The following is a 14,543-nucleotide window of genomic DNA, read 5'->3' as shown; positions in this document are numbered from 1 at the left end:
TGGATCAACATATTTTAGCTGATCGTATCTAGGCTGGCGGCTGGTATATCTTAGTCGGGTTTATTTCAACAGGGTTGTTTTGTTTCAGTTCATTTCTCATGTACTTCCGATTTTCCTTAAAAGCAAGCGTGAACCCGTTTCAGTTGGGTCAGATGGCGGCCTGTGAGGTCCTTTACGACGACGAGTCACTCCCTCCAAAGCACTCCACTTTTCTTTTGTTATTTCTTAAAAAGAAATCTTTCAGAACTGCTTGGCTGCATACACGTGTGGTTTGTCGTTAAAAGAGATTTTGTTCGCGTGCCCTCAGGAGGGCAATACTGAAATGTCTGCACGCACAGGCTTGACTGGGTTCACGCTAGTCTTTCTTATCCGAGGTCCTTTTGTTCCCACAGGGGTCGGTGTATCAGAAGACCAACGCCATGTCGGAGATCAAAAGGACCAATAAGGACAACTTCTGGGCACAGGCAGAGGTAGAAGTCCAGACACAGACCCTGACCGTGCGGGAGGCGCGTGTTGGGCGGGGCCTGGGTTTCACCGGTTTTGACTCTCTCTCTCAGAAAGACGAGGAGAAACGGCGTCAGGAGGAGAAGATGAGGGCGGAGGAGGAGCGCTTGCGGCTGGAGACGGAGAGGAAGGAGCGGGAGGCGGAGGAGGCAGCACAGCGAGAGAGAAAGGCCACGGAGAGAGCGTCGCAGATTGACCAGCAGAGGTGGACGAGATAGAGAACGCACGCACGCACGCACGCACGCACGCACGCTGAGGCGGGTATCCATTCAAGCTTAGTGTAGCACTTTTCAAAATGCAGCATCGCAGGGTCCTGAGCTCTTGAACATTTCCCATATGATTGTTTAGAGGACAATTTCATCTTCTCAAGCCTAAAGAAGAGCACAAGGTCACAGCCATTGTGAGGCCAGCCGAGTGTAGAGCGACTATCCTTCAATATCCTTCATCTCACAAGATGTGGAGCAAAGGCAATAGCTGTTTTAATGCTAACATTCAGATTCCAAAAAGGCTTAATCAACCCAAATGTAGTAAATACCAAATTTGGCCATGTTTGCAGCTGAAATGCCTCAGATAGACAGTTTGCCAAAACTTTGATGACACTGGGCAGGTCCAGAACGCGTGTAAGGTCCACTTTAGCAGTTCGACAGTGATTGTAACATTCGCCTCCCCATTGTCAATGTTTGCAAAAATGTAGTCTTGCAGTAGTGAACACGATGGAGGACGTTGAGCTGGATAAGATGAAGTGCAGCACAGGAAGATGATTTATTGTTTGCACTGAAAGCAGATTCTCAACTTGTGTCGGCTGCTTCTACACCCCCAGCTTGGTGCAGTCCAAGCATTCTGTAGTGGGAATTAGTAGCGGTGACATATAAAGATCAAAAAAGATTTATTTTAGGCCATGTGGTTGTGCTTGCATTTGTTCAGTGTGTTCATACACGTGTGTGTGTGTGTGTGTGTGTGTGTGTGTGTGTGTGTGTGTGTGTGTGTGTGTGTGTGTGTGTGTGTGTGTGTGTGTGTGTGTGTGTGTGTGAGTGAGAGAGAGACGCATGTGAGTGCATGTTCTTGTTTGTGTACACATGCATACATGTTTGTACGTGTGTGTTGCGGGGTTGATAAAGTTGTGTTTGAGTTTCAGGAGGTACCAGCAGCAGCTTGAGACAGAGACTCAGAACCAGAAGAAACAACAGCTGGTAAGTACACACACACACACACACACACACACACACACACACACACACCATGCATTTTCCTGCCTGCCACCCCTTCCAAAAAATTAATATATTTGAAAGCGAAGCTCAGAACTCGCGTATAGATCAGTGGTGTCCTTAGCAGTATTACGTGCCTGTGTGAAACCTCCCGCGGTTTTGCACGTTTTCCCAACATGTCCAGTTTTCTCAGAAGCATAAGCGGAACACCAGCAGGTGCTGCTGTGATGGATGCTGCCTCGTTGCCCGACTAATGTCCCGTAATTCAGCTTTGGTTGCAGAGCTTCTGACGGGGAGGCAGATTTAAAAAATAGGTTTTGAAATGTTCCACGTGCCATCCTCTGTCTCCGCTGGCATGTGTGCATATATGTGTGTGTGAGATTCTTTTAAAGTGTGTGTGTTTCTCCGGTAGAAGGAGGCGCGAGAAGCACCGTCCAAAGGATACAGGCGTGCTATGTCAGTGGAGAAAGCAAACGTGAGTGTGCGCACGCGCTGATCACGGCTCTCTGCTGCGGTGCCTTCGTAAACCTTCGTAAACCTTCCTCACTCAGCATTCCTCTTCAGTTTGCCTTAGTAATGTTTTCTCTCCGTTCTGTCCTCTTTTCTGTCATATTGTGTGCTTGTGTGCATTTGCGTGTATTTACTGTGTCGTAATGCTTGATAAATTTCTGCGTGCGTGCGTGCGTGCTCCTCAGGAGGCTGCTGCTCTGATCTCCCAGCGTTCTGTGAACCCCAGAGAAATGTTCCAACAGAGGGAGCGAGGCGTGGCACCCAGCAGTGCAGACCCCACCCCATCCAGCCCACAGCCAGGTTAGACACGCCCACGATCCGTCTGGTTCGGCCATGGTTCGTTTTCCCATGTTTCTTAGGACATCAGAAATAATGAGGCCATTTTGGCCATTTCTGGCTGCCCACCAGCCCCGCCCACCCACACACCTGCTCAATCGCACCCTCCCATAAACCCCTCTGCTCTGCTAACATGAGCCTTTTACATCAGCATTTCTGCATGTGCGTGCTGGGTTGTGCGGGTCCTCTTCCACCTGAGCGCGAGACCCAGCGTTTGAACTGCAACCTTCACATACTCGCGCGAGACCTAAACGCGCCTAGCCTGACACAGACGATGCTGCAATCTGTGGGGATTAGTGGTCTGGAATATATAAACGGGTCTTCATGAAGCGATATCTGTTGTCTGCTGTCAGACAGGAACATTGGTGCATTTTCTCTCTCTCTCTTTGTCAGTCATTGCTAATACTAATCCCTGCTCTCTGGTTGAGTCTCTTATTTTGTTTGATGTGTATCTACAAGCCCCAGTCTTGTTCAGCCTGGTTCTAGCTCTTTTCAATCTGTGTGTGTGTGTGTGTGTGTGTGTGTGTGTGTGTGTGTGTGTGTGTGTGTGTGTGTGTGCGTGCGCGCGTGCACGCGTCCCTGTCTGTCCTCGTGCGTGCGTGCGTCTGTTTTTTTGTTTTTGTGTGTGTGTGTGTGTGTGTGTGTGTGTGTGTGTGCGTGTCAGGGCGCTTGAAAAGCCCTTTTCTGTCTAAGCAGCCTTGTGAGCCAGAGCCACCTCACGCCCCTTTGTGCCCAGTCTCACCTGTACGAGTTGCAGGTACACACACACACACACACACACACACACACCTGCGTACACTCATCTAAAAGTTCAGGTGCTGCTAGGGATAAGCCTCTACTGAAAATACTGCTATTATTATAATACAGGTGTAAAATAATTACACCTGTACTCACACAGATGCATGCACACACACTCCGCACACTCACGTAACACATACACATAGCTCCTTACACACAAATAACATTCAGCTGGCCTGATCTACAGTCAAATACCACTGCATGTCTTGTGTGCAGTGTGATGAGTGTGTCCTGTGTGGGAGTGTCCTGTGTGGAGTGTGAGGAGTGTGTCCTGTGTGGAGTGTCTCTTCTTACACCATTCCCTCCTGCCTTTTCCTGCTCAGTGTTCATATACCTCCACTACACCAGCTCAGATATCGATGCACGCACACACACACGCGACCCCTCCGTTCATCTGCAGTCTATCAGTATTCTCATTTCTGTTGGAGTCATTTATACACTATCATAAATATCGTGTGTGTGTGTGTGTGTGTGTGTGTGTGTGTGTGTGTTTGTGTGTGTGAGTAGAGCTAAAGCCTGAGGAGAATCCCATATCTGAGTATGAGGAACCTGAGCCAGCAGATGACGCAGAGTATGAAGGTGGGGGACGGACACACACACACACCCACCCTACTAATGTCCATTCTGTTCCTTATTAAGAGCTAGTATTTCATCTTCATTATTTTGCTACACACCATGCTAAATTATTATTAACTGTTCAGCAAGTGCCACCCTGTGGACAAAGGATGACACTGCAAATCGTGACGATCATAAGAATTAATCTGCATAATAAACACCATACCTCTATAGTAATAACACCATACCTCTATAATAACACCATACTTCTATAATAGTAATGACACCATACCTCTATAATAGTAATGACACCATACCTCTATAATAGTAATGACACCATAACTCTATAGTAATAACACCATACCTCTATAGTAATACCATACTTCTATAATAGTAATGACACCATATTTCTATAATAGTAATGACACCATATTTCTATAATAGTAACACCATACCTCTATAATAATAATAATAATAATAATAATACCATACCTCTATAATAATAACAATAATAATAATAATAATAATACCATACCTCTATAATAATAACAATACCATACCTCTATAACAATACCATACCTCTATAACACCATACCTCTATAATAACACCATACCTCTATAATAATAACACCATACCTCTATAATAATGACACCATACCTCTATAATAATGACACCATACCTCTATAATAGTAATGGCACCATACCTCTATAGTAATAACACCATACCTCTATAACAATACCATACCTCTATAATAATAATAATATAATAATAATAGTAATAACACCATACCTCTATAATAGTAATAATGCCATATCTCTATAATAGTAATAACAACACCATACCTCTATAATAATAATAATAATACCATATCTCTATAGTAATAGCACTATACCTCTATAATATCATATCTCTATAGTAATAACGCTATACCTCTATAATAATAATAATACCATATCTCTATAGTAATAACACTATACCTCTATAATAATAATACCATATATCTATAGTAACACTATACCTCTATAATAATAGACACCATATCTCTATAGTAATAACACTATACCTCTATAATAATAATACCATATATCTATAGTAACACTATACCTCTATAATAATAATGACACCATATCTCTATAGTAATAACACTATACCTCTATAATAATAATAACACCATATCTCTATAGTAATAACCCTATACCTCTATAATAATAATAATAATGACACCATACCTCTATAGTAATAACGCTATACCTCTATAATAATAATAACACCATATCTCTATAGTAATAACGCTATATCTCTATAATAATAATAATACTATATCTCTATAGTAATAACGCTATACCTCTATAATAATAATACCATATATCTATAGTAATAACGCTATACCTCTATAATAATAATGACACCATATCTCTATAGTAATAACACTATACCTCTATAATAATAATAACACCATATCTCTATAGTAATAACACTATACCTCTATAATAATAATAACACCATATCTCTATAGTAATAACACTATACCTCTATAATAATAACACCATATCTCTATAGTAATAACGCTATACCTCTATAATAATAACACCATATCTCTATAGTAATAACGCTATACCTCTATAATAATAATAACACCATATCTCTATAGTAATAACACTATACCTCTATAATAATAATGACACCATATCTCTATAGTAATAACACTATACCTCTATAATAATAACACCATATCTCTATAGTAATAACACTATACCTCTATAATAATAATAATAATGACACCATACCTCTATAGTAATAACACTATACCTCTATAATAATAATAACACCATATCTCTATAGTAATAATGCTATACCTCTATAATAATAATAACACCATATCTCTATAGTAATAACGCTATACCTCTATAATAATAATACCATATCTCTATAGTAATAACGCTATACCTCTATAATAATAATACCATATATCTATAGTAATAACACTATACCTCTATAATAATAATGACACCATATCTCTATAGTAATAACACTATACCTCTATAATAATAATGACACCATAGCTCTATAGTAATAACACTATACCTCTATAATAATAATAATAATGACACCATACCTCTATAGTAATAACACTATACCTCTATAATAATAATAATAACACCATATCTCTATAGTAATAACACTATACCTCTATAATAATAATAACACCATACCTCTATAGTAATAACACTATACCTCTATAATAATAATAATAACACCATATCTCTATAGTAATAACACTATACCTCTATAATAATAATAATAATGACACCATACCTCTATAGTAATAACACTATACCTCTATAATAATAATAATAACACCATATCTCTATAGTAATAACACTATACCTCTATAATAATAATAATAATGACACCATATCTCTATAGTAATAACACTATACCTCTATAATAATAATAACACCATATCTCTATAGTAATAACACTATACCTCTATAATAATAATAATAATGACACCATACCTCCCAACTCTCTTCACATCTTTCCCCCCTCGTTCTCTATTTCTCTCGGTCACCCTCCCTCCCTCACACTCTCTCTTTCTGTCAGATGTGATGCCAGTCAGTGAACAGTATAACTCCCACGCGACGGAGAAGCAGCCGCCGGCACAGTGTGAGCCCACAACAGAGCCAGAAAACATTTACGAGGAGCCGCCGCAGGTACAGCCACACACACACACACACACACACACACACACACACACACACACACACAAGTATAGCGAGCTCACACACATATACACACATACAAGCAAACACAGGTACAGCATGCGCACACACACACACCCCTCTGAGGGGCTTGTGGTATCTTGGGTCGTACATAGCTAAGCGCTGCAGCTTGCTGACAGATTTGAACGAATATTTAGATTTTTAAAAACATTTCTGAGGCCGTAGGTGAGGAATACCCCTCTGTAAGGAACAAAATTGGACATCTTCAGAGACTAAGAAGAATTCAAAAAAAATATGGTTGATGAACCATAGAGACAACCGGCAGAAAGGTCCACCTTGAGCAGTAAACGTAGACATCTTTGCCTGAAGTATGAAGGGAACTGAGAGTATCTTTAGACATAGTAAGCTGCATAGACATTTTGTGTGGAAATTCCCAGCTACAGAATTTCTTGCCATAGAGATCCATATGTATGATGTGTATTGCGTCTATAGATTTAGTCATAGTTACAGGAGTCACGCTAGTGTGTGTGTGTGTGTGTGTTTTAGCAACCAGCATTTTCTCCAGTGCAACAGTCACTGTGGTGTTGCGTTCACCGCCACAGACGTTCTTTGTCTCTATTCCTGCGCAATGAATTGAGTTCTCTGCAGTTATACGCAGGCCAGACTGCCTGGAGCTTATCTGAAACGCCCGAGTAGCGTGGCGCTTGAACGCAGCATGGCAGATTAAGGAGAGAACCTTTTGTGTGAAATGTTTTAGCAAACTGTATTAGATCATTCTTAACCCTGAAGCAAAAGGTGCAAATCTTACATAAACATCAAGCACTTAGACCAAGACATACATCAGAAAATAGCCTTAATAGTCACTTAGTGTTAGTAATTCACACACTCTGACTTTGCACTGCTGAGGATGACATCAGCTTCTGGCTTTGACTGGGATTGGTGACTCTAGACACTGAAAGTCCATGAGAGTGGCTAATCGTCACGGCTCTGAGCTGGCCATGACCCCTGCATCTCGACAAAGTGGAGACATTCAGGCTCGCTGTGCTCAAATACATCAAAAATCCACTAACTAATGTGTGAAGGGTAAATATCTTTGTGAGTGCTCAGCTTCATTCAGAGTTGCTTTTTTTGGCGGGGGGCGGGGGTTTGGGTTCTTACTGAAGTCGTCGTTGGTCTTTGTACTGGGAGGTGTGCTGCATGTTTGTGATGCTTGATGCCACCTGTTTCTCTGTCAGGCGGAGGAACTGAAGGTGTACGAGGAAACAGGTGACCGTGGCATCTGTGCCCGAGCACTGTATGACTATCAGGCTGGTAAGTACAGGAGGGTGTGTGTGTGGGTCATTACATGCTGTCTCACCTAGACCTCCATGGATATTCCCTGGGGGGAAAAAAAAACCTCTATTAGTTTCAAGGGGCCGTGCAGAACCCTGCAGGAATGTGGCCCTCTGTGCGAAGTTTCATCACTTTTGCAGTTCTTTGTATGTATGGTCTATTATTCACTGAACATCCAAGAAACCCTGAGGATAAAAGGAAAATTTGCAACATGTACTCATGTAAATATTTGTTGCTGAATGTTTTACAGTAATCAAATTAATAAATATAAATCTTTTTTTACCCAAATGAAGTTTTCTTTCATTTACAAAGATTAATATCACTAGTTTTTACTTTTTTGCAGGCAAATGTTAATATAGTTGTATCCCATCTAGAAGTTATTTGGTGTTGCATAAATAATGAGGTCACAGATGTTGCAACTTCAGAGGTGGAAAAAAAACACTTTAATATATTCTGACTGTATTTTCCCAAGAGTGATTATTCCAGTTTCCTTAAAACTTTTTTTAATACATCTTTAAAAAGATATGACATTTACATAAAAATTTAGCTCAGGATTTTGTAGAGCTACAGGACATCACAAGGTCGCATGAATTTAATAAAAGTCTTCAGGGTTTTTTTTTGTTTTTTTTCTGCCCAAGAAAATTTTTGACATGTACTGTGAGGTCTAGGTGAGGTGGCTTGGAATGACCTTTGTGTTTCATCTGTGTTTGAATACTGTTGTATTGAATTTGTATTTGATTACAGTTAAGATGGGGAAAGGTGTGAATTAATGGAAGCCTGTAACTATGCGTGTGTCTGTGTGTGTGTGTGTGTGTGTGTTCTCTCCTTAGCTGATGATACAGAGATCTCTTTTGATCCAGATGATCTCATCAATGGCATTGAAATGATTGATGAAGGCTGGTGGCGAGGCTATGGTCCTGATGGCCATTTTGGAATGTTCCCGGCCAATTATGTTGAGCTGATCTAACCTGCCTGTCAGTGGGTCGCCCAATCACATCTGGGCAACATCAACCTGCCTCACCCACATTTGACAGTTTTCTCGTCGTGAGAGGGATGGGTCCATTATATTTGATTGGATAGACTGAAGCAAAAATCATGCACCAATGAAAAAAGATATCCCATGAAACCATGAAGATATTCTATCAGTTAATGTACTTCTGTTTTTTATTACATTTCAAGATTCTATCAAACCACGTCTAAAAAAATGTAGCTTCTGAGTGCAGTGGCCAACACCCAAATGAGGCCCCGAGAATGTGTTTGTGTGTGTGTGAGTGAGAGACAGAGAGAGAGAGAGGCAGTAAACTCTTTGTTTCAAGTTTTTTTTTTCACATTTACCTTGAATTTTCCGTGGATCAAATTAACACCCGTCTTGTTTTTCCGTAATATTTTACGCCTTTATTTTCCCAAGTTTACTTGCATTTCTGGAACCATTCCTGTTTGAGCAGTTCAGATTTTCAGGAGTTAGTGACACACTGTACCTTTAAGGTGAACTACGCTGTGGACCAGAGAGGTTTGGTGCTGCCGTCGACCTGCGCACCAGAACCGGCGTGGTTCCAGCTCACCTTGTTTTACCTTTTCTGCCTCTCCCGGGTTCTGAGCAGAAGCGCACGCTGAGGGATCAATAAGCAGTAATCGATACGACTGCGTTTCTTAACATTCCGGAGGCATGACCATCATACACTTCTCAAGGGCCTCAATACCATAGCCTTCCTGCCTGCTCGCTCAGAAATATGGAGAGAGGTTGTTCTGTTTGTTTGTTTTGTCTAAGTTTCAGGGAACTATAATTATTTTCTTGCCTTAGAGTTTGGGCTGCCCTTTGCAATGCCTGTTTCTACAGTGTGATGCAAACGTCTGCTTAATTTACGCCGGCATAACGTCACCATTTAAGAACACACACTGTAATTGCTTTCGGGGCAGTGCCAACAGAATGGTGAGGGAGCGAATGGAATACGTTTTTTGGAGAAATCTTTAATATTAACCTGCGTGGATGCGCTGCCTGCAGGAGATTGGTTCATATAAGCAGATCATTGTGAATAGCTAATCTGTGTGCAAAATTGTTACTTTAACTAGAAAGGTGAAATAAAGGAACCTAAAATGCTTCCTCTTGCCGTGTGATTTATTTATTTTTTTATTGTTCTAGTGGGGATCTAGAATGAATGATACAACTGTGGTCAAGTATGCCATGAGAGAATTTATTGGGTTTTTTTTTTTGTTGTTGCAAAGATAAATATCAGCAGACAAGAAACCCACGTTCACACCATGGTGTGCCGAATTAACTGATCCGCGAAAAGTGTTCAGGAGCACATGTCAAATGTCCACCCTCCGACAGCGAACAGTGCATGGCATGCCCAGCGTCATCAATTTTAAACGATCGACTCTGAAAGCGCCAAGCAGAACTGATCATAGATGCAGGAAGTGGGAGTTACAGGTCACGTCAGGTCATCTCAAAGGAGCTTCAGCGGCTTGTGGATTTTAGAGGAGGTTGATTGGGATTGTCCACAGTTCCTGGATCAGTTTACCAGAAAGTGAACTGTCTGGGGCTCGGCTGTCGATGTGCTTGTGTTTAGCACATGGCTCAGACTATTTCACCCAGAGCATCTCTGGTGACGTGCTTAATATTCTTAAGCAACATGCATTTGAAATTCCCAACATTAAACACATTTTAATATTTAAAAAAATGTTTAGATTTTTTTTTCTTTCTTTTTTTATTGACTTGGGGATGTGGTATACCTCAACCATGCTATGGTAAGGGTGTGCAATTATAGTTTGTGTTTTGTTTTAATGCACAAATGAGGTTCTTACGTATATGACTATAAAACATGTAACATTAGTTATTTTTCTCTGGAGTTGAGAAAACCACTTGATTTTTTTTTTGTCATATTTTGTTTTCATTTCTGCATTAGTGTATTTTCTACACAGCTTTTAGAATCAGTGTGTGGTTCTGATGAACCCTAACCTCAACAGAAGCACAGTGTGTAAAACCCAGTTTCCTGGAATAAGAGAAAATCAACATGACCGTTTGGGGATTTTTTTTTTGTTTTGTTTTATCACCCCAAGTTTCACTTTCAGCAGAAAAAAAAACAGATTGTGCATTTTCCCCTTCGTCTAAGATCCAAATCATCTTGCTTTTTCTTTTAAGTGAAATTGTAACTGAACTCATGGTATAAGCATTCGTGTAACTATGTTCATGACATCCAGCAAATTAGTTAGCAGCACTATATTACCAAGTCCGTCTTCTGGTGCTGATATTCTCAGACAAAAGCATTTTAGTCTTTTTCACTTCTGCAAGCTGTGTTCTTCTTTTAGATCATCGGGAAGCTGAGAAGTTGACGTCATATGCAGGGTCATGCCGAATTTTAGTACAATATAAACTTTATTGCAAAAAGGGAACCAAGAAATGTCTTGACGGAAAATATCACTTCACTTCTGCAAAAACAGCAGAGCTGCTGCCTCGCCTCATGCTGTTGTCTAAGGAAAGAGATGGTTAGCCAAAGCGTTGCTTCAAGTTCCCTCAGCTAAATTCCAGCTTTAAGCTTTCAAAGGTTTTTTTGTTTTTACAAACCTCACGAATCAAGGGAATGTCCTCAGAAGGGGGTAGGACCCTCTAAAGCTGTAATCTCTGTAAGATGTTAAAACAAACAAACAAACAAACAATGCATTTAAATAAGTTAGCCAAACCACACTGGCTTTTCAGCTACTAACCTCAGAAATTGTTTTTTAACTTTCTGAGAAATGTTGATGTATAGAAAAAGGCCATTAGAGTGCCATATGTCATTACTATTTAGCGTGAAATGGAAATGTGTTTGTTTTAACATGAACAATCAAAGGAAAACTTTTCTTTGTGGCTAATTCAGTTTCTGAACAGTCATTCCAAACCACACGTGATGACTGCGCGTATATGATTGATGTATATTTCTCACATATTTGCATCAGATTTGTCTTAAACAGGAGATTTTGACAGGTGTGCGCCTTCAGGAAGTTATTTCAAAGCAATGAAGCGGAATGTATTGGCCAGTCAAATTTATAGGCTGGTTTCTTAAATGTTTTTTGGGAAGGATCTATTTTATTTTGTGCTCTCTCTCTCTCTCTCTCTCACTTCTGGATTTTGTCAAGTTACTGATCGACAGCACATAGTGTCCAGGCTTGGTGATGGTGCTCCGTTTCACACTGATAATATTTAGCATATAGTACTCTCTGGCTCAGAACTGGAAAAAAATGGCTTTAATAATCTGTTTCTCAGTTCCCAGGATAGTGAGTCAAATGAATTCTTTGTGGTTTGGACTGGAATGACGATATTTCTTGTTAACTCTTTAACGTCTGTTTTCATCTGGGCTTTTCTTACGTTTTGCCGCTCTCATTTATTCTCTCGCACTCGCTCGCTCCGCTTGAGATGAATATAAGGGGGATTTCACTTTTTTTTACAGATGATCTTGGCTGCCTCTGCCTTGTCTGTAGGGCCCTGCACTCTTCACTGTTCCACTCTGTGACTCACTTGTGCAAATTTACAGCTTCAGAACTCCCTCTGTTTACCCCACTTTTTAACATCCCACTCAACGGTTTGCATGGAAGTCTAGAATCTAGTCAGCAACTACACTGAGGCACCCAGTCCACTCTAGTGGAGCAAGTGATATTATGAATTGACATTTTTTCCATTGCGTTTAGCTCAGTCTGAATTTGGCCTAATACAGGTTGGAGTGGGGAAATACGTACGTATTGAGCCAGTGTCTTACAGCCTCTTGCTGAAATGGTGACCACATGCTGGTAAATTGCACACTTTGCGCTAATGACTCAGATGCGTCTGTATGTCTTTGTTTGTCAAGAGACGGCTGAGCGCATAGCCTGCAAGGGATGGCTCCCTCTGATGCTGTTCTGTCCAGCTGATCTGAGATCAGAGAATGTGACCTCCATTGCACCCGCTGTATCAATAGCTATTGCTTTCTTTCTTGCACTAATTTCCACAGAGGACACTGAGCTGCTCAGAATCCAGCCAACCAAAGCTGCAGGTTGACATGTGGGGACTGTGATATTCTGACAGTGATCTCAGGTTGAGTGTGGCAATACAGAATCTCATGAACTGAAACCTCCCTAATTTCCATTCCACTGATATCAGTACAGACAATTTTGTATGTGAGATTCATTGATTCGTGTACCCATCCAAGTCCATCTGTAAGTAACCGCTTAGGTGGCGAAGACCGTGTGGCATGGATACCACCCCTGTGGTCGCTGATAAGCAAGAGGAGGACGGATGTTTTGTCTTAATATTTTCACAAGAGAAACTCCCTTGGCGTGTGTCTGGCCTGTGAAGTGGAGCCTCTGTTATACTTTTTGACATTTAAAGGTTAAACGCGCTTAAAGGTCAGGGACTATCCGGGCAGGTGGAAGAGAGAGAGAGAGAGAGAGAGAGAGAGAGAGAGAGAGAGAGAGAGAGATAGAAGGAGAAGGAGGGTACTCCATAGCGCGGATCCTAATCATCTTCGGGTCAAGCGGGTGTAGTTCGCGACTGAACACAGAACAAGGCACTGGCCCGACAGGACGAGCCCTTGAGCGCCGAAAACAGGGTGTCCGTTCAATCCGTCTGTGCCATCAGGATGGGACGTCCCGCTTTCCATGGGGTGGCACGCAAAGGTCTTGCACATGGGAGACGTGAGACAGATGGACAGAGGGGATCAGTTCAGATGATGTGTCCTGCTTGGTGAAATCTCCACAAATGGCCAGTATAGGACCTCTAATCCTGCACACATGAAACAGAATCAAATGTACTCCATAGAAGGACCAGCAGATCTTAATTTAAACTGTATTTAATTTTGGTGAATTTAACTCTGTAGGGGTTAATGTTTCACTGGTAATATTACAGAAAACCTATATAGCCTATAGAAGCAATAGTCAAACATGGTGAAGCACAGATTACACTTTTAAATGGTTTCCCTGTAAGATACAGTGGAATACATTGCCTTTGGATACACAGTACCAAGAACTAACTTAGCGTTCGTTTTAAGACATCTGTGTTATTAAACTTTCATACAGAGTTGTTGTTGAGCTATTATGTGCTAAGGGGGATTTTTTAAAAGAGAACTTTCACCTGTGCTTTTCAGACTTACAGACACACACACACTCACACACATATAGTACACGTGTGCTCACACACGCATCAGGGCAATCCCCATTCTCCCCCATTTCCAAAAGAACAAGAAAAACCACTAAAAACAGATCAGGGCCTATTTCAATTTTGAGGCAGAATAACAAGTAAACGTAGTCTTTATTAAGAATAATTCCGAATCAAAAGCATGATTTGGTGAGGCTAATAGCATGGGCAGGCAGAAACATTATTGCTTTATGAAACAGTAACTTATAAAATTGGTTTATAGCACACTTCAAAACCTTTTAAATTTACAAAAACATGCATATGCTTTCTTGCTGTATAATCTCTGAAGTGTAAAAATACTCTGCATGATTTTATCATGTTGTCTTTGGATAGATTTACTTAACTTTGGTATGGCAATGGGTTAACCGACATTTTCCCAATGCATGTTTTTTTTTTGTTTAAACAAACAAACAAAAACCAACAAAAAACCCACCTA

The 14,543-nt window shown here is 40.8% G+C and overlaps 1 protein-coding gene across 2 annotated transcripts in view; it reads left to right on the top strand.

Moving 5' to 3' along the window:
* Positions 1–10,064, top strand: part of dbnlb (drebrin-like b) — a 17,777-nt gene extending 7,713 nt beyond the window's left edge. Inside the window, exons 6-15 of one of the 2 annotated variants that reach the window (XM_027024183.2) lie at positions 393–470; positions 558–709; positions 1,640–1,694; positions 2,122–2,184; positions 2,405–2,519; positions 3,220–3,312; positions 3,861–3,932; positions 6,515–6,624; positions 7,869–7,944; positions 8,796–10,064. In XM_027024183.2, coding sequence (XP_026879984.1) covers positions 393–470; positions 558–709; positions 1,640–1,694; positions 2,122–2,184; positions 2,405–2,519; positions 3,220–3,312; positions 3,861–3,932; positions 6,515–6,624; positions 7,869–7,944; positions 8,796–8,932 — 951 coding nt within the window. In that variant the 3' untranslated portion in view covers positions 8,933–10,064. The remainder of the gene's footprint in view (positions 1–392; positions 471–557; positions 710–1,639; positions 1,695–2,121; positions 2,185–2,404; positions 2,520–3,219; positions 3,313–3,860; positions 3,933–6,514; positions 6,625–7,868; positions 7,945–8,795) is intronic. The other variant, XM_027024184.2, reaches the window with a different exon arrangement.
* Positions 10,065–14,543: the final 4,479 nt, after the last annotated feature.

Source organism: Electrophorus electricus, chromosome 18, assembly GCF_013358815.1.
Source record: "Electrophorus electricus isolate fEleEle1 chromosome 18, fEleEle1.pri, whole genome shotgun sequence".
In the NCBI taxonomy this organism is placed as follows: Eukaryota; Metazoa; Chordata; class Actinopteri; order Gymnotiformes; family Gymnotidae; genus Electrophorus; species Electrophorus electricus.
Note: the sequence above shows the minus strand (reverse complement) of the source record. Positions and strands in the feature narration are given on the sequence as shown.